The 17,948-nt window shown below is 45.4% G+C and overlaps 2 protein-coding genes and 1 long non-coding RNA gene across 3 annotated transcripts; 2 read left to right on the top strand and 1 right to left on the bottom strand.

Annotated features, from left to right (window-relative positions):
* Nucleotides 725-4,723, top strand: LOC8056171 (L-ascorbate oxidase). Its single transcript, XM_002462241.2, has 2 exons — nucleotides 725-1,644; nucleotides 3,638-4,723. Exons 1-2 carry the CDS (start codon nucleotides 850-852, stop codon nucleotides 4,580-4,582), a joined length of 1,740 nt encoding a protein of 579 aa, XP_002462286.1. The 5' UTR covers nucleotides 725-849; the 3' UTR covers nucleotides 4,583-4,723.
* On the top strand, nucleotides 7,017-12,498 carry LOC8056170 (L-ascorbate oxidase). Its single transcript, XM_002462240.2, has 2 exons — nucleotides 7,017-7,972; nucleotides 11,347-12,498. Exons 1-2 carry the CDS (start codon nucleotides 7,214-7,216, stop codon nucleotides 12,301-12,303), a joined length of 1,716 nt encoding a protein of 571 aa, XP_002462285.1. The 5' UTR covers nucleotides 7,017-7,213; the 3' UTR covers nucleotides 12,304-12,498.
* LOC110433126 lies at nucleotides 14,769-17,648 on the bottom strand. The gene is made up of 2 exons (XR_002450530.1): nucleotides 16,993-17,648; nucleotides 14,769-15,298 (listed from the first exon to the last, which is right to left on the bottom strand). It is a non-coding gene; the product is annotated as an uncharacterized LOC110433126 (long non-coding RNA).

Genomic DNA, 17,948 nt, shown 5'->3' with positions numbered 1-17,948 from the left:
TGGGTAAAGCTATTTTTCTTATCCTCTTACAGAGACATGAGTTGAGATGAAACAAAAAAAAGTAGCTTATCCTAACTCTTTTCTCCATTTCTTTCTTTTATTCATTCATGAAGCTCCTGATGAAGCTGTTTTGCTAAATAAATTTTTTAAAACAGCTTAGTTTTATTTAGAAAGTTGCTCATAAAACTCTTTTTTAAAAAATAACTTCACTAGTGAAGTTAAGCTGTGTTAACAAATTGACGCCGTATCCATTTGCACACAGTATTTCAGCTTTATACGTTAGCGTACGTATTCAGCGACAAAGCGAGCAGTGGGGCTAAGCCCCCCTACTGCTGGCCCAATAGAATCTCTAGTGCTCTCCTTCTAATTTTAGACACAAATTTACCAGGCTGAGAACTTTATTTTTAGATATATTTTATGAATTTCATTATTAATGTATATTTACGAGAGGTAATAGTAGAGCTAGGTCGATGTAGAACTTTTGCTCAGCCCTCCTTAAAATTTTTTCCTAGCTTCGTCCCTGTACGTTGGTACCAAGATACACTTGCACAACGAAAACACCAGTTATTTTACTTGCATATTCGAAATTTCGAATCAATTATGGTATATGTTCGGTTAGGGTCCACGGTACCCAAACCTTATCTTGAAAATGCAACAGTTCAAGCAAAGTTTCTCTATAAATACTAGTAGCAAGGTCATCACACAACCACACCACTGCCACACCGGACAGACCGGCTCTACCAGCAATCCGGCCAGGCGCTCCACAAGCAAAATTTGTCCAAAAAAACAAAAAAGAAAAAAAACATCGGTAGTGGAGCCGAGGTAAAGGCCACTTTGCCGCCGCCGACCATGGCATTGCTGCCGAGGGCGGCGCCGGCGCGGCATGCGCAGCGCCTCCTCTGCAGCCTCTTCCTCTGCCTGTCGCTGTCCACGCTGCTGGCGCGTGCCGCGACGCGCCGCCACGAGTGGGAGGTCAGCTACCAGTTCAAGTCCCCGGACTGCGTGCGGAAGCTCTCCGCCACCATCAACGGGCAGACGCCCGGCCCGACGATCCGCGCCACGCAGGGCGACACCGTGGAGGTGAAGGTGACCAACTCCCTCCTCACCGAGAACCTGGCCATCCACTGGCACGGCATCCGGCAGATCGGCACGCCGTGGGCCGACGGCACCGAGGGCGTCACCCAGTGCCCGATCCTCCCCGGCGACACCTTCACCTACGCCTTCGTCGTCGACCGCCCGGGCACCTACATGTACCACGCGCACTACGGGATGCAGCGCTCCGCGGGGCTGTACGGCGTCATCGTCGTCGCGGTCGCCGAGGACCCCGGCGGCGAGGTCGACGGCGCGGAGCCGTTCGCCTACGACGACGAGCACGACGTGCTGCTCAACGACTGGTGGCACAGCAGCACCCACGAGCAGGCCGTCGGGCTCGCGTCCGTGCCAATGGTCTGGGTCGGGGAGCCGCACTCGCTGCTCATCAACGGCCGCGGGAGGTTCGACTGCTCGGCGGCGGCGGTGCCGGGGACCTGCAACGCCACCAGCCCGGAGTGCGCCGCGCCGGTGTTCGCCGTCGTGCCAGGCAAGACCTACCGGTTTCGCATCGCCAGCGTCACGTCCTTGTCCGCTCTCAACTTTGAAATCGAGGTACACGCGCGCGCATTTGCTCTCATTTCGCGCAACCTTTTCGTTTATTTTCCCGTTGATTTGTTTCTTCAGATTTCATATTTCAGAATACTAGCATTTTCGCGGCATTGCCCTGAGGAAGCTATAACAGTGATGAAACATCACGTATTGAGCAAGCGGTGCCTCATACGAATAACACCAAAAACTGTATACCATACAAAATATATACTGTCAAGTCATAAGTGCAACAACTTTAATCCTAAACAACATATGTATGCTATACTAAAGACATTATGTTTTGACAAGAATAACCTGTAGCAAGTACAACTAATTATTAATAGTTGCACGTATGAATACCAAACTATTTATTAGATTCAACAATTACGTAATATGAACCGGTAGTGGGGGACTCACCAAAAGGTCGACGTAGAGAGGTCCTCCCTAGCTACCGGCCCTGGTGAAGAACCAGATCACGAGATATATATGAACCGGTAGTTTAATAATTTTGTTATTATAAATGAAAACAGCAATTATTGGCTAATCTCTCCTTCCGCAGAAATAACTATTAGCTAGGGTCGTCATAGTTACATGGTCTACGATATGAAATTTTGTTAAGCATTGCATATCGAACATATGATATTTACATTGAAATATTTATGTTTTAAAACAATTATTTATTTATAGATCTAGTAACATAAATCTGATTCTTTGTTATGTGGTCAAATCTAAAAAAAGTCCAGCAGAAGAACATAATTGGAATTAGGCAACATAATACTACTTTTTCCGTCCCAAACTATAAAATGTTTTAGCTTTTCTAAATATATTATTTTCTTACTCCCTCCGTCTCAAATTATAAGTCATTCTAACTTTTTTGAAAAATCAAAACATCTCAAGTGCGATCGAAATTATATAACAAAATAATAAGATTTATGATATCAAATAAGTATCATTAGAATCTATATTAATTATATTTTTAGTGTAATTATTTGATGTCATAAATTTTTATAATTTTTCTATAATTTTGGTCAAACTTAAGATAATTTAACTATTTAAGAAAATTAGAATAACTTATAATAGAGGAAGGAAGGAGTATTATATATCTAGACAAATGTATATCTAAACTTCTTGTAATTTGGAATGGAGTGAGTATCTCTGTACCTATCCTTCACCTTTGGAACCAATCTGGTGCCCATGGAGCACACTCGAGGTCGCCATCCATCGGTTAGTATAACAACTAACAAAAGATTGAAGTGACAGTCAGCACAGCGTTCTTTTAAAATCCTTTTTTGTATTCTGGTCTTTTGATCTTTTCCTCACTAACCCTCGCATCTCGGAGTACAAAATACTGCTAAATTTGTACAAGCATCAACCACCACGAAACTGTACCGAAATGGAGGTGTTGGACAACCAACAATACAAGGTTGTTGACTCACTGGCTCTTTCCCGGAGTTGTTGTGAATATAGTACTCGCTCGCAGCTTCATTTGCGTGGAAATTACCAACTGAAGCTCATGTTTTCCATATGGTCCAGAACGTCAAAGCAATGAAATTTCCATAGTCCTTACTCTTCAGAAATATGAAAACTGCAGATTCTGAAGCAACAAAAGGCAACAACAGTATCTTAGGATATGTGCAGTAGTAGTAGTATTCAATATTCATATTACGGGTATAAAAAGTAAACAATTTCACCAACTATTAATCAAATTATTATTATTTTTGAAACGGAAACCATAAGTTTCAGGGAAAAAAAAATACCACGCTAGATTCATTTGTTTTATGCCTTCAATTGGCCCAAATCTGACTTTAGTGTTTAAAGATCGGCTCAATAAACATCGCTTTCACTCTTGAACGGAGCAAATCTTTTGACAAGACTTGAACGGAGCAAATTGAAATGTAAATTTTGAATTTTGATCTTCGTCAAATAGTTAATTGACCGCGCATCCATCTATGCCAATTTTTTTTTTAACCTGAACATCAGGTAATTGATCCACGGCTTGCATCATGCTTTCGTTCAGGGCCACGAAATGACGGTAGTGGAGGCCGACGGCCATTACGTGAAGCCGTTCGTGGTGAAGAACCTCAACATCTACTCCGGCGAGACCTACTCCGTGCTCATCAAAGCCGACCAGGACCCCAACCGCAACTACTGGCTCGCCTCCAACGTCGTCAGCCGCGAGCCTGCCACACCCACCGGCACCGCCATTCTGAGCTACAGCGGTGACCGCGCACCGCCGTCGACAACCCCGCCCACGGGCCCGGCCTGGAACGACACCATGTACCGGTTCCAGCAGAGCGTGGCGACGGTGGCGCACCCGGCGCACGTCGAGCCTCCGCCGCCGCGCGCCGACCGCACCATCCTCCTGCTCAACACGCAGAACAAGATCGACGGGCACATCAAATGGGCGCTCAACGGCGTATCCTTCAGGCTGCCGCACACGCCGTACCTGGTGGCCATGAAGAACGGCCTCCTCGGCGCCTTCGACCAGCGGCCGCCGCCGGAGAATTACACGCACCAGGGGTACGACGTGTACGCTCCGCCGCCGAACCCGAACGCGACGATCAGCGACGGGCTATACCGGCTGCAGTTCGGCTCCGTCGTCGACGTGGTGCTGCAGAACGCCAACATGCTGGCGGCCAACAAGTGCGAGACGCACCCGTGGCACCTGCATGGGCATGACTTCTGGGTGCTCGGCTATGGCATCGGCCGCTTCGACCCGGCGGTGCACCCGGCGTCATACAACTTGCAGGACCCGATACTGAAGAACACGGTGGCGGTGCATCCATATGGCTGGACGGCGGTGCGGTTCAAGGCGGATAACCCTGGAGTGTGGGCGTTCCATTGCCACATCGAGGCCCATTTCTTCATGGGAATGGGAATCGTCTTCGAGGAAGGCATTCAACGTGTCGCTAATCTCCCGCCGGAGATCATGGGATGTGGGAAAACCAAAGGTGGCCACTGATGATTTTACAGTTAGTTATATCATGTATAGAAATTATAGTAAACATTTTCTTTTTATCTGACAGTACTGTTTCGTTCATTGTTTTTTCTCACTACTACACAATGATCTCTACTGCTATAAAACAAGTCGCCACTCACCGGTTATGGGATTTTCCCTATCCATGTTTCATAATCAATATGGTAGATAAAATCAGAGGAACATAGAGGCACTAAGTAGTGGAACTATTAATTTTTTCACTAAATATTGACCACTATAATGTAGAACTCCCACGAATATATAGTATGACTAAAGCTTAACAACTTGGTGAGGGCTCGATAAAAAATGAACTTGGATTAAAATTTCTCCTTTCGTTTCCTTCCAGTTTAGAGTTCGAATGTTTTTTTTCACGAACAAGGCCTATGGCCCGTATTTCATTAAGAGGGAGTAGAGTTTAGAACGGTTACAGAGGTACGCTCAGCTAGTGGCGAGAGGCCAATAGCAAGAGCCAAGAACCAAACAATAGCCCTGGCTACTGGATACACCAAGCAAGTTTATTACAAAACAAACAAATTTTGCGACCAGTAGGTAGCGAGCACAGAGATGCAGGAAAACCCTGCCTGTACCCACTCATCTGCCTCCAACACAGCTGCACGAGCCACCGCACCAATGGATGAAGCTTTGTTGTTGAAAGTACGCCACTCACTTTTGGGCAATCATCGTAACATGCATATGTCTTGTTAAAAATTACATCTGAAAAACCTAGTGAAAAAATGGTTTTGGAGAAAAGAGTATATCATTTGCAAGGGAAAGGGACCAGGCCAAAAACACATATGGGAAGACGAAGGGGGCAGAGGAGGTGCAGAGATCTCCTTATTCCGGTGGCTCGTCGGCCACTAACTGCAAGGAGCGGCGACGGGTGTGGTCGGCGGCAGCCAAAGTCACATAGAAGCGGACCGGCAATGAAATACACGTCCATTCTGGGACGGGCGTGTTAGTGAAAAAAAGTTGCGTAACTCAGCTTGTATGAGCTCTTGAGGAATTTGAACATCGAGGTCTTGAGTTTGAATTAAGAAACAGATATTTCTTTCTTTTACCACTTATCATTGCCGGGTCTAGACAATAATAAGGTTTATAATGTGTTACTTTATATAAGTTTATATATTTTAACGAAACATTATGGCATATCACAGTCGTTAGTTTAACTATAAGCACTCAATCTATTTATAAAACAATATTATTACTCATGTAATTCATTTATGAAGGAATTTAATTTCAACGTCTTGAGTGGTACTAGTAATTAAGACGTGGGCTAAACGAGTGTTTTCTGGTATTGTAGTAACTTTGATCAAGACAGTGACAACAAATCTATTTTTACACCACTGCATGCTATTGGTATATATACTGTATGTAGGTATTGAAAGAGGGATCGAATTCTTGCCGAAGCATATGAGGTACCATCGTTCAACCGTTATAGAAACCATTTACGAGATCTCTGTGTACACGCATACATATACATTGGCTTCATCTAGCTAGGGAGAAACAGTTGTATATCGTTGTAATATAATAAATAACTGATAAGATTCGCTGTCATATCGGGAAAAAGGGGGCCAAAGCTGTAAAGAGAATTGCTGTTGTTTTATATGATGATTGGTCTGAGCTGCGAATTTTCTCTAAACCGCGTCCATCCAGCGAAAAAGCTGTTAAAACAGGCAACACAAATATGAATTGAGTTTTGAGAAAGCTGAAAAGAATTGCTGCAGAAAGGGCCATAGCAGAGCTGGCCAGCTTTTGCTAGAAATTCCATTGCACATTGAAATAATCCCGATTATGTCATTACCAGCTGTAAAGCGTGATAATTGGATGACTCAGCAGCGTCTACGATGTGCTTTTTTTATTATTGTTTTTGGCTAACGGTAAAAGGAAGGGACGGCTTGCTAAACTAATTTTCTCTTCGGAAGTCTGAACTGAAACAGTATATTCGGATGACTCAGCAGCGTCTACAAACATGTCTAAACAGTAATTTGGCCATGTAGATATATATTTGTGCGAATTGTCCAACAGAGATTACTTCAAAGTTGGCTTTGTTTGAAGAAGAGAGGAGACAATGCTGGCTTTGCTCAATCCTTTTTCGATAGATTAAAAGGTACGGTGACGAATTCTATGTGAGCCTAGTTCTGCCCAGCTCTGTTGATGCGGCCCTGATGGGTCTGGGTGTGATCACCTTCGAGGGGCTTTCAATTTGAACCTGAATGTCTCAATATAAAGATATTGTCCATTATAGCAGCAGCATTGAACTAGTACTTGCCTGTGTGGTTCCTGTATCCCGAGTCAGAATGTGACAAAGGCGTTTGGTGGCAGCGCGTTGATCCTTTGATATATTTGACGCAATAAAATATAGTTCAAGATATTGATCTCGTCTCGCGACTACTATGTGTATATATATGCAACACAGGCACACAGCACAGGAGCACCTTGACACATAGCAGCTATAGTACATTGCAGCTGCGTCCAGTAGCAGCCAGAGCTAAAGGATCGCTCCAAACCCCAGCAACCAACGCGGCTAGCTAGCTAGCTTGCCGACGGTGACAGGGGTAGCTGTCTAAAGGAGCGCAAATCGAGCTCCAACCAGCTGTGGTGAGTCTCGTTCCGGCCATGGGTCGGCTACCCTGGCTCCTCTGCTGCCTCTTCCTGTCCCTGTCGCTGGCAGCGGCCGCGCGCGCCGCCACTGTCCACCAGGAGTGGGAGATCAGCTACCAGTTCAAGAGCCCCGACTGCGTGCGCAAGCTCGCGGTGACCATCAACGGGCAGACGCCCGGGCCGACCATCCGCGCAACGCAGGGCGACACCGTGGTGGTCCGGGTGAAGAACTCCCTGCTCACCGAGAACGTTGCCATCCACTGGCACGGCATCCGGCAGATCGGCACGCCGTGGGCCGACGGCACCGAGGGCGTCACGCAGTGCCCCATCCTCCCCGGCGACACCTTCACCTACACCTTCGTCGTCGACCGCCCGGGCACCTACATGTACCACGCGCACTACGGGATGCAGCGCTCGGCGGGGCTCAACGGCCTCATCGTCGTGGCGGCGGCGCGCGGCGGGCCGGACGCCGAGCCGTTCCGGTACGACGGCGAGCACCACGTGCTCCTCAACGACTGGTGGCACAAGAGCACCTACGAGCAGGCCACGGGGCTCGCGTCCGTGCCGCTCGGATGGGTCGGGGAGCCGCAGTCGCTGCTCATCAACGGCCGCGGCAGGTTCGTCAACTGCTCCGCCGCCGCGGCGGCCGGGATGACCTGCAACGCCACCCTCCCGGAGTGCGCCGCGCCGGTGTTCGCCGTCGTGCCTGGCAAGACCTACAGGTTCCGCATTGCCAGCGTCACGTCGCTGTCCGCGCTCAACTTTGAGATCGAGGTAAGCACGTTTGATTTCTCTCATTGTCGCTTTATTTGTTTCCCGGCATCGTATTTTTTTTTATGTAATATTTCAACTTGTTAACAGTTAAGAAAGCAGGTGTCGAGATCTAAAACATCTTATTAGTCAAACTGAAGAAAATGATGACAACCATGTTTGGTAAAAGTTAGCATATATATATATATATATATACTATGGTAATTCAGAATTTAATTATCAGCGACATGCATATATGGTAAAATGTGAAATCATCAGTCACAATAATTATTGACAATACTGTTATAAAAAGTTGACAATACACACCACCATTTGGATGAAGCAAAGAATAAAAACTTAGATGACGCGCACCACTTTGGATAGGCGTGGACCGCGTCAGTGACAGAGTGATATATGTATAGACAGCCATTGTCAACTTGCCAGCACACAAATAGGATGCGAAATAAGGAACCATATCATCCATTGATCATACGAGTATACGACTATTTATTATGTGCATATTTCATCTGTAACTCCATCAATACGTCATGTAGTGCTTTTTTTTGTTCAGATTATGAGAAAGTTGTTAAGCATAAGGAACAATCTCAGGCGTCCGATTTTGGTTGCATATATAGTTTTGTATATATGGAGCTGTCTAGGCTAGATAACTTCATTAGGCAAACATGCCCGTACAAGTTACATAAAAAAAAGCAAGCCCATAGAGCTAGATGAACTCTACATATGTCAATAATAATAATTAACAATAGTAGATGGATAGTGCCCTGAAACGACGGTGTATGTGAATCAAGTTTGAATTGAATATAAGATTTCAGCGGGAAATTACTCCATGATTCGATTTGACCCAAACTAGAGGCACGAGACATAACTACTACCCTCTCGTTTAGGAACTTTCGAGAGACATTTTACAACATTTATGATACCAAATTAAGTATATTATATATATAACAAATAAAAAAAGTTGTGAGATTAAACATAGGAGTAACTACTACCCTCTCGTTTAGGAAATTTGTAGAGACATATTGCAACGTTTAGGATACCAAATTAAGTATATTATATAAAAATAAATTCTATAACAAATAACAAATGTTGCGAGATTATTTAATAATATAAATATTTTTCCCATACTTTGGCTAAACTTTATATAATTTATAAACTGTAATAAAACCAAATAATAAATATTAATAGTTTTGGACTGCCAAATCCCGGATCGGTAGCGTAGCTAGCGACAGCATTGCATGTGGCCCTACGATATTGCAGTCAAAAGCATATACCGCGGCGCCATGTGCTACGTACCTTGCTGTCGCAGAATAATCGCCGGGTAGCGCGTGCAACGTGGGCAGTTTTATTCGCTAATGACGCCGCCGGCCGGCCGGCCGCGTCAAATTGACGGTAGGTGATGGACCGGCGGCGGCCACCGGAGGTGGTGCTGCTGCTGGATGCACGCACGGCCGGACACAGCCGGTGTGGATCGAGTACATATACGTAGTGCACATTTTTCCAAAGCGGTTGGTGGCGACAACAATAATCTGTTGCAATTTCGCGCCACAATCCAAGGCAAATGTCGTGCCTCGGGCAAGCCGCACGCAAGCCGGCCGGCTGCTGCATGCTACGCGTGTACAGTAAGTTTGTTTTATCTTCCCCGTAGACGAAAAGGCGAGGCGTGCATGTGTGCAACTCTAGCCGTTAACCGCGCATCCAAGTAAGACTGTGCCGTTCTCCTGGTCCTGGCGGGCGTAATATATACTCTATACACGTATGTTTGGATCCGTAGTTTGGTAGAGCAAACAAAGTACAGGGAATATGCCTGCGTGCACCTATTATATATCGTTCTTTTGCCTCGTACAGGACACTATATACTGTTTGCTCGCTATATAGCACTGCATGTATAGTATAGTATACTTCTATATATAAAAAGTTAGGATGAGACGTTGCCACGCAAGCTGCAACGCGCCTAAGGCAGATCAGATCGGGCACACCACATTGCCTTAGCGGCGAGACAAGACAAACGCAGCTAGGTAATATGAACACCCTATGTTTGGCCATTCTGCTTCTATCTGCACCTCTCTGATGCATGCATTTGGTTATTATATATTAACCACAGTTTAGTTGGTGTACCAAAGTGGCAATGACCTGTAGCAAGCAAACGCGAGAGACCAAGTCAATAATCCAACAAGTTCTAAGTCCGTCGTCGTCATTGCTTTCCTCATATTGTACAACCACTGCGTGCATCCAATATATACAAACCGTCATTAACAACTCTGCAAATGGCAGTATAGCTGTTTGGATCGCGGCCACGGATAACCACGCCTGAAGTGCGGCGAGGTGTCACAGTGGCGTCGCCACAATCTGTGGCGAGGTTTGTTCTGTAAAAAAAAAAGTCTGGCAGTCTCGTTTGAATCACCAACCAAGGCCTTGTTTAGTTCCCAAAAAATTTTGTAAAATTTTTCAGATTTCCCGTCACATCGAATCTTTAGACACATGCATGAAGTACTAAATATAGATAAAAATAAAAACTAATTACACAGTTTGGTCGGAATTGACGAGACAAATCTTTTGAGCCTAGTTAGTCCATGATTGGACAATATTTGTCAAATACAAACGAAAGAGCTACAGTGTCCATTTTACAAAATATTTTGGAACTAAACAAGTTCCAAATAATCGCCTATAGATTCTCGTACGTAGCGGGTCACAAGCTGTGACGTGTGGTGGGGCCAGTGGCCATCAACCAAACACATGTATGCTCTGCAAGCTGCAAGTATGTACTCCTACATACTCATGAACCGCGACGAAGGAGTAAGGTTTAGTTCACCAAAAAAACGAAAAACTTTTTAAGATTTTCTATCACATAAAATCTTGAGGCACATACATGAAGCATTAGATATAGATAAAAATAAAAACTAATTATACAGTTTGTCTGTAAATCACGAGATAAATTTTTTGAGTCTAGTTAATTTATAATTAAATAATTTTTGTCAAATAAAAACGAAAATGCTACAATATCGAAATCTGAAATTTTTTCGGAACTAAAACAGGCCTAAACGAAATGGAGCTAGGTACCTGCTCAGCTGCACGACAAAATATTTCTTGTTTATTCAGTCAATGTTTCGCTTAGTTTCCCGGGCTTTGAACATCGACCTTTCAGACGCATGTACTAGATTGTAGAGTCATTTTGCAAGGCGATGCCAATAACTAATGGAATGCATCTCTGTCAATTTTTGAGTTTGTAAATCATATATACGTATACAATAGTTACCAAAGAGTTTTTTAGACCAAAGGCGTTCACCCAGCTTTATTAGAAAGCGTAACGATCACCGTTACCAAAGAGTTTACAACATGAGAATGTGAATAATGATCCACGGATTGCACCATGCTTTCAGGGCCACGAAATGACGGTGGTGGAGGCCGACGGGCACTACGTGAAGCCGTTCGTGGTGAAGAACCTCAACATCTACTCCGGCGAGACCTACTCCGTGCTCATCAAGGCCGACCAGGACCCCAACCGCAACTACTGGCTCGCCTCCAACGTCGTCAGCCGCGAGCCCGGCACCCCCACCGGCACCGCCGTCCTCAGCTACTACGGCGGCCGCAGCAGCCCGCGGAAGGCGCCGCCGACCACACCTCCCACGGGTCCGGCCTGGAACGACACCACGTACCGGTTCCGGCAGAGCGTGGCGACGGTGGCGCACCCGGCGCACGTCCAGCCCCCGCCGCCGCGCGCCGACCGCACCATCCTCCTGCTCAACACGCAGAACAAGATCGACGGGCACATCAAGTGGGCGCTCAACAACGTCTCCTTCACGCTGCCGCACACGCCCTACCTGGTGGCCATGAAGAACGGCCTCCTCGGCGCCTTCGACCAGCGGCCGCCGCCGGAGACGTACGCGCACCAGGGGTACGACATCTACGCCGTCCAGCGGAACCCGAACGCGACGGTCAGCGACGGGCTGTACCGGCTGCAGTTCGGATCCGTCGTCGACGTCGTGCTGCAGAACGCCAACATGCTGGCGGCCAACAAGAGCGAGACGCACCCGTGGCACCTGCACGGGCATGACTTCTGGGTGCTCGGCTATGGCATCGGCCGCTTCGACCCGGCGGTGCACCCGGCGGCGTACAACCTCAAGGACCCGATACTGAAGAACACGGTGGCGGTGCATCCGTATGGGTGGACGGCGCTGCGGTTCAAGGCTGACAACCCCGGCGTGTGGGCGTTCCATTGCCACATCGAGTCTCATTTCTTCATGGGAATGGGCATCGTCTTCGAGGAAGGCGTCGAGCGCGTCGCTCAGCTGCCGAAAGAGATCACGGGGTGCGGGATGACCAAGGGCGGCCACTAAACAACTGGCACTGGTAGCAATCATCAACAACAGGAGTCCAGGGACTGACGTTGTTCAGCGCAGCTGTACCGTAACATTATTGATCGATCTCATTAATTCTTTTGTTTCTTGGGGAGCTTAAGGAGAAGACACGAATTGTTGCAATAAATAATTTTGTTTTCATCAATGTTTGAAAATGAAATCCAGATGTTAAGAGATGTGTACGGGCAGTGGCGGAATCAGCGAGTTTGATTAAGAGAGACCGAACAAATATGACTATATTTTTTAATGTAATAAAATATATATAATTATATGTTTGAAGAACTTTTTAAAAAATATTACATTATTTCTTACCAAAATCATCATATTTAAAAAAAGGGAACATATCTAGTGCAAACCACAACCTCCGTGAAAACCTGTGCAAACCATGACAAAAAAGTCATCTAAATTCACCAAAAAAATCACACATGTAGATGATATGATGATACACAACCCTGTAAAATATCTTATCCAAACTCGAATTCATTTGTGAGATATAAAAATAACAAATTTCTAGCAAATTCTGTGGACACTTTTCTGGCTTGAAATTTGTTATTTTTATATCTCACAAATGAATTCGAGTTTGGATAAGATATTTTACAGGGTTGTGTATCATCATATCATCTACATGTGTGATTTTTTTGGTGAATTTAGATGACTTTTTTGTCATGGTTTGCACAGGTTTTCACGGAGGTTGTGGTTTGCACCAGATATGTTCCCTTAAAAAAATAGATAAAATTGATATTTCTTATACTATAAATATTAATAGTTACATAGGTATTTAAAGAATTGACTGAGCTTGGGGGGCCACTGCTTCTGCTAGCTCCCCTGGTTCCACCACTGTGTACGGACACTATGTACAGTCCTCCTTATTTACCAGTGCCACATGTGACACTAACACGATGGGCCAGTACAAGCATGACACTAAAAAACACGGTCCAGGCACGGGCGCACGGCACGGTTCGGTGGTAGTGTAGTGCCTGGGCTGCAACTTCGGCCCGCAGTGCTGACACGGCTAATAGGTTGGCAAGACTCCGGCCCGATTATTTCCACTGTCTCATGCTCTGAGGATAGATCATGACCATTGAATCTCCTGCATGGCTATACAACAACGGTGGCGTCTGTCTTCTCCTTGAAGCAGGGCCCGACAAACTTCTCAACTCCTTCCAAAACCACATGTCGCCACAGGCACGATGAGCCACCGTGCCTATCGGCACGTCACGGTACGGCTAAGAAGCCATAGTGTCGTGTCTAGGCCGAAAGTTTGGTACGATGACCCGAGACGGCACGGTATGGTGCTAGGATCGTGCCGCCCGTTTGGCCAAGTTTAGTGCCACATGCTCCGGACTGAGATTGGCCGTGCTCTACGTTGATATGTCGATGACGATGAGATGAACGTGCCGTTCGGGGGCTGGTCGATGCCATGCCACGTGCCCGACCAAGTGCACGGTCAAGTCTCTTATCGGGCACCGCGGCCAGTGATGAGAAGCGGAGGCACAACGTCATCGTGGCTATTGTTTATGGACTCATGGTCCTCGGCAGCCGGACGTCGAAGCTGCTGCCTGCTGGTGATGGTGAGCCACGAAAAGGCAGCGGCGCTCGTCAACAAAGGCAAGGTGGTGGCTGTAGGACTGAAACGGCGACCAGAGGTGGGTGAATGGGAGCCCAATAAAATTTCTCGATACAAGCAAAACCAAATATCACCCTAAACAAGCAGCGGAAATAATTAACTATAAAATAAGGAAGTAAAACACAAATGATATGTATTGGTGTTTAATTAAATAATTAACACAAATAATCTCGGCTGACCATGCATATAAACTAATTAATAAGCTAGACCAATTAACCAACCAGAATAATTAAATATAACTAGTGACAGAGACAAATAAGTGAAATAAATAAACAAGTAAGCAGTCACGATGCTAATGATTGAACACTATTTGCTGAAAGTGACACATGATGAAAATTAAAATGGATTACTTGCTCTTGGTGTGTCGTGGATCACAATAGTTGGCCGGCAACAGATCCTTTTCAGCACCTTGACCCTGCGTTCTGACTGGTACGCCTGGTGAACTGCAATAGAGACCAACGGTAGCACTCCTAGTGCAGTCCCTGCTGCTGCAGCGGATGAAGGGCTGTGTAGGCCGGTTATTCCGTTCTGTCCCCCGCGTGGAATTCAACCAGCAACGCGGCTGCGACAACCTTGCAGATCGGATCAACGAGATGCAAACGAACAACTCAAAAATAAATGATTAAATCAAGTGATTGTTCTACAAAATTGCATCTAGCCTCCGCCCGATCGTCCTCCGTCTCTTGATTGGAGAGATCAACTAAAAATCTCTCGCTATGATTTGAAACCCTAGGCTAGACAAAAGGGGAGAAAGGTGGTTCTCTGTTACTGTAGCAGCACCGTTACTATTTACGCCCGTGAATAGTAACCGCGGCACTGTAGCAAAAAGGCCCCAAACCCTCTCAACCCTAGGTGCCACATATTTATAACCCCAAGGTTGGCTCTACCTTTTACACATAACCCCCTACGCTAAATAAATTTAACGTAGGAGCGTAAATTCTAATTACGTCTAATCTTCCATGGTAAATTTCGCGATGTCCGCGATCCCTCCATCTCCGCGATGTGATCCTCGCGATGTCACCGCATGACCATCCGAAATCGTATCGCGATCGCCGGAATTTCCATCTTCGGCCAACGCCCGCCGCACGAGCGCCCCGGTACGATGCATGGCTTTGTGGCTCAACCAGCGAACCCCGGATTTTGTGGCGTAATCCGGAAACCTCCCTCGACGTCCTCCCGCCGTGTAGCCAGGTACTGTAGACGTACACCGCACGATCGCATGTCCCTCAAACGCAAGCCTCGATCCATCCTTCTCCGCCCCAGCGGTTCTTCGGCACGACATCCTATCCTCGTTCTTCACTCGTTGCCGCATGTACCTTGTCTCCACCTGTCACCTGCAACCACAGCCTGCCAAGAGACACGTCACACGCACACCGTGTTGTCAATCGCTCATCACCAAGGTGCTAGCCCACCGGCATCTCAATCTCCCCCTTGATGAGTGCATTGACAACACCACACCGCACAGATTTATTCGAACATAAGAGAAAAAAAATCTTGATCCCCAAAGACATGGGCTAGCAAAAATAGCTAGGCTCGACACGATCAAGAAAAAAAAACTTTCTCCAAAGTGAATCAAAATTCAGCAAAACTCCCCCTCAAAACAAGCATGTCAAGTCTCAGCAAAAACGAAAAAACGAAATCAAACTCCCCCTGCAAAATGAATTTGTGCGCTACTCACTCTCCCCCTTGTTGACAAAGCACTCCATCGAGATAAATGCAAAGAACCAATTTAGAGAAAAACATGTGAGAGAGCGCAAGTAGAAGCTTCCGAGACATATGCCAAATACTTATAAAAGCTAACTAGCAACACTAGCGACTCAGAGAGGGAGCATCACAATGCTATGACCATTAGAATTTTAGAACTTAAATCTGCTTGAAAAATCAATTAGCCAAGCAAAAACATGCATATTCCAAAATCAGTGCCAGGCTGAAGACAAAACATACAGCAAGCTCACACGACGGATACGCAGCTTCGATCAAAGTTCACTGCAACGCCCACAAATGCATTCACTTGTCATATTTTATTCTGGCTTTTGCGAGCATGACAAGCAGGGATATGAGAAGCAAGAGTTGTGCCCAGCCAGTTTTGTTTAACTTTGATTATGAGCGAGAACCAGCAGGGACATGGGGAAATCAGAGTTGTGCCCATATTTAAATTCTCAGTAAGCAAGCAGATCGTGAGCGAAATAGCAGAGATATGGGAATTCAGAGTTTTTGCTCACAACCATACTATCCATTCCCGAGTTAAAACTTGCATTGTGAGTTACATTTGCAGTGAAAAACCATTAAAAGAAGCTGACAACCAAACCATGAGCAAGATATATGTCAAGTAATCAACAAGTCACTAAATCCAGAGAAGCAGGCATAGCCCAACATAAATTTTTAAGTATATGTATGTACTGTTTTCAAAACATAAATTGGTCAAGCAAAGCATTTAAACCTCTTCAAAAGCATCGGTCGCAGATTAGCCAAAACAAGTATAAAACATATGTAACGGAAGCAATTTATAATGATACTAGAATGGGTAACACACCCCAAACTCACCACGCAAACGTGCAAACGTGGTTTGATCGAGTGGTTTAGTTAGAATATCAGCAATTTGCTGACTAGTATCAATGTATTTAAGCTCAATATCACCCTTCTCAACATGATCCCTAAGAAAATGATGATGAACCTCAATGTGTTTCGTCTTAGAATGAAGTACAGGATTCTTTGCAACACTTATAGCACTGGTGCTGTCACACAAGAGAGGAACGTGAGAAAACGACAAACCAAAATCACGAAGGGTAGCTATCATCCATAAAAGCTGAGAACAACAACTAGCAGCAGCAACATATTCAGCCTCCGTAGTAGATTGAGCAACATTAGATTGTTTTCTAGAGGACCAAGAGACAAGCGAAGAACCCAAAAATTGGCAAGTACCCGATGTAGACTTTCTATCCAAACGACACCCAGCAAAATCAGCGTCCGAATAACCACACAAACTAAGAGTCGAAGCAGTAGAGTACCAAAGACCAAATTCAGGAGTAAATCGAAGATACCTCATTATGCGTTTCACCGCCTGACGGTGAGAAAACCTGGGGGACGCCTGAAAACGAGCACACATACACACAGCAAAGTGTATATCTGGCCTCGTAGCAGTCAAGTATAACAGCGACCCAATCATGCTTCGATATTCCTTTTGATCCATGGGCTCTCCATCCTAATCAGCATCCAAAGCTGCGCTAGTCGGCATGGGCGTAGAAATTGGCTTCGCATCATCCATCGCAAACTTCTTCAAGACATCCTTCGTGTACTTTCCTTGATGCACAAATGTACCTTCCGAAGTTTGTTTTATTTGTAAGCCAAGAAAGAAATTCAGCTCGCCCATCATAGACATTTCAAATTCTTTGCTCATCACATCTGCAAACTTTTTCACAAGAGCATGAGAGGAACCACCGAAAATGATATCATCCACGTAAATCTGAACTATTAAAGTGTCATTGCCTTGCCTAAGGAGAAAAAGGGTTTTATCGACAGAACCCATTTTGAACCCGTTTTTAAGCAGAAAATTTTTCAATCTAGCATACCAAGCACGAGGTGCTTGCTTCAAACCATATAAAGCCTTTTGCAACTTAAAAACACGATCAGGAAAAATGGGATGCTCAAAACCAGGCGGTTGTTTAACATAAACTTCTTCTTCTATAAACCCATTCAGAAAGGCACTCTTCACGTCCATTTGATAAAGCTTATAACCACATGAAGCAGCAAATGCAAGCAAAATACGAATGGCTTCTAAGCGAGCAACAGGAGCAAAAGTTTCACCATAATCAATACCCTCTTTTTGACAAAAACCCTGAGCAACCAGCCTAGCTTTATTCCTAACAACATGACCATCTTCCCCTTGTTTGTTCTTAAAAACCCATTTAGTTCCAATTGGTTTACAAGAAGGTGGAGGATCAACCAAAACCCAAACCTGATTCCGTTCAAAATTTTCTAACTCCTCATGCATGGCATT

The sequence above is a fragment of the Sorghum bicolor genome, chromosome 2, assembly GCF_000003195.3.
Source record: "Sorghum bicolor cultivar BTx623 chromosome 2, Sorghum_bicolor_NCBIv3, whole genome shotgun sequence".
In the NCBI taxonomy this organism is placed as follows: Eukaryota; Viridiplantae; Streptophyta; class Magnoliopsida; order Poales; family Poaceae; genus Sorghum; species Sorghum bicolor.
Note: the sequence above shows the minus strand (reverse complement) of the source record. Positions and strands in the feature narration are given on the sequence as shown.

Bases quoted from the DNA above. Each gene is read 5' to 3' on its own strand.
- LOC8056171 (XM_002462241.2), top strand. From the start codon at position 850: ATGGCATTGCTGCCGAGGGCGGCGCCGGCGCGGCATGCGCAGCGCCTC. The intron at 1,645-3,637 runs GTACACGCGCGC...GCTTTCGTTCAG, and splicing joins CTCTCAACTTTGAAATCGAG to GGCCACGAAATGACGGTAGT.
- LOC8056170 (XM_002462240.2), top strand. From the start codon at position 7,214: ATGGGTCGGCTACCCTGGCTCCTCTGCTGCCTCTTCCTGTCCCTGTCG. The intron at 7,973-11,346 runs GTAAGCACGTTT...CCATGCTTTCAG, and splicing joins CGCTCAACTTTGAGATCGAG to GGCCACGAAATGACGGTGGT.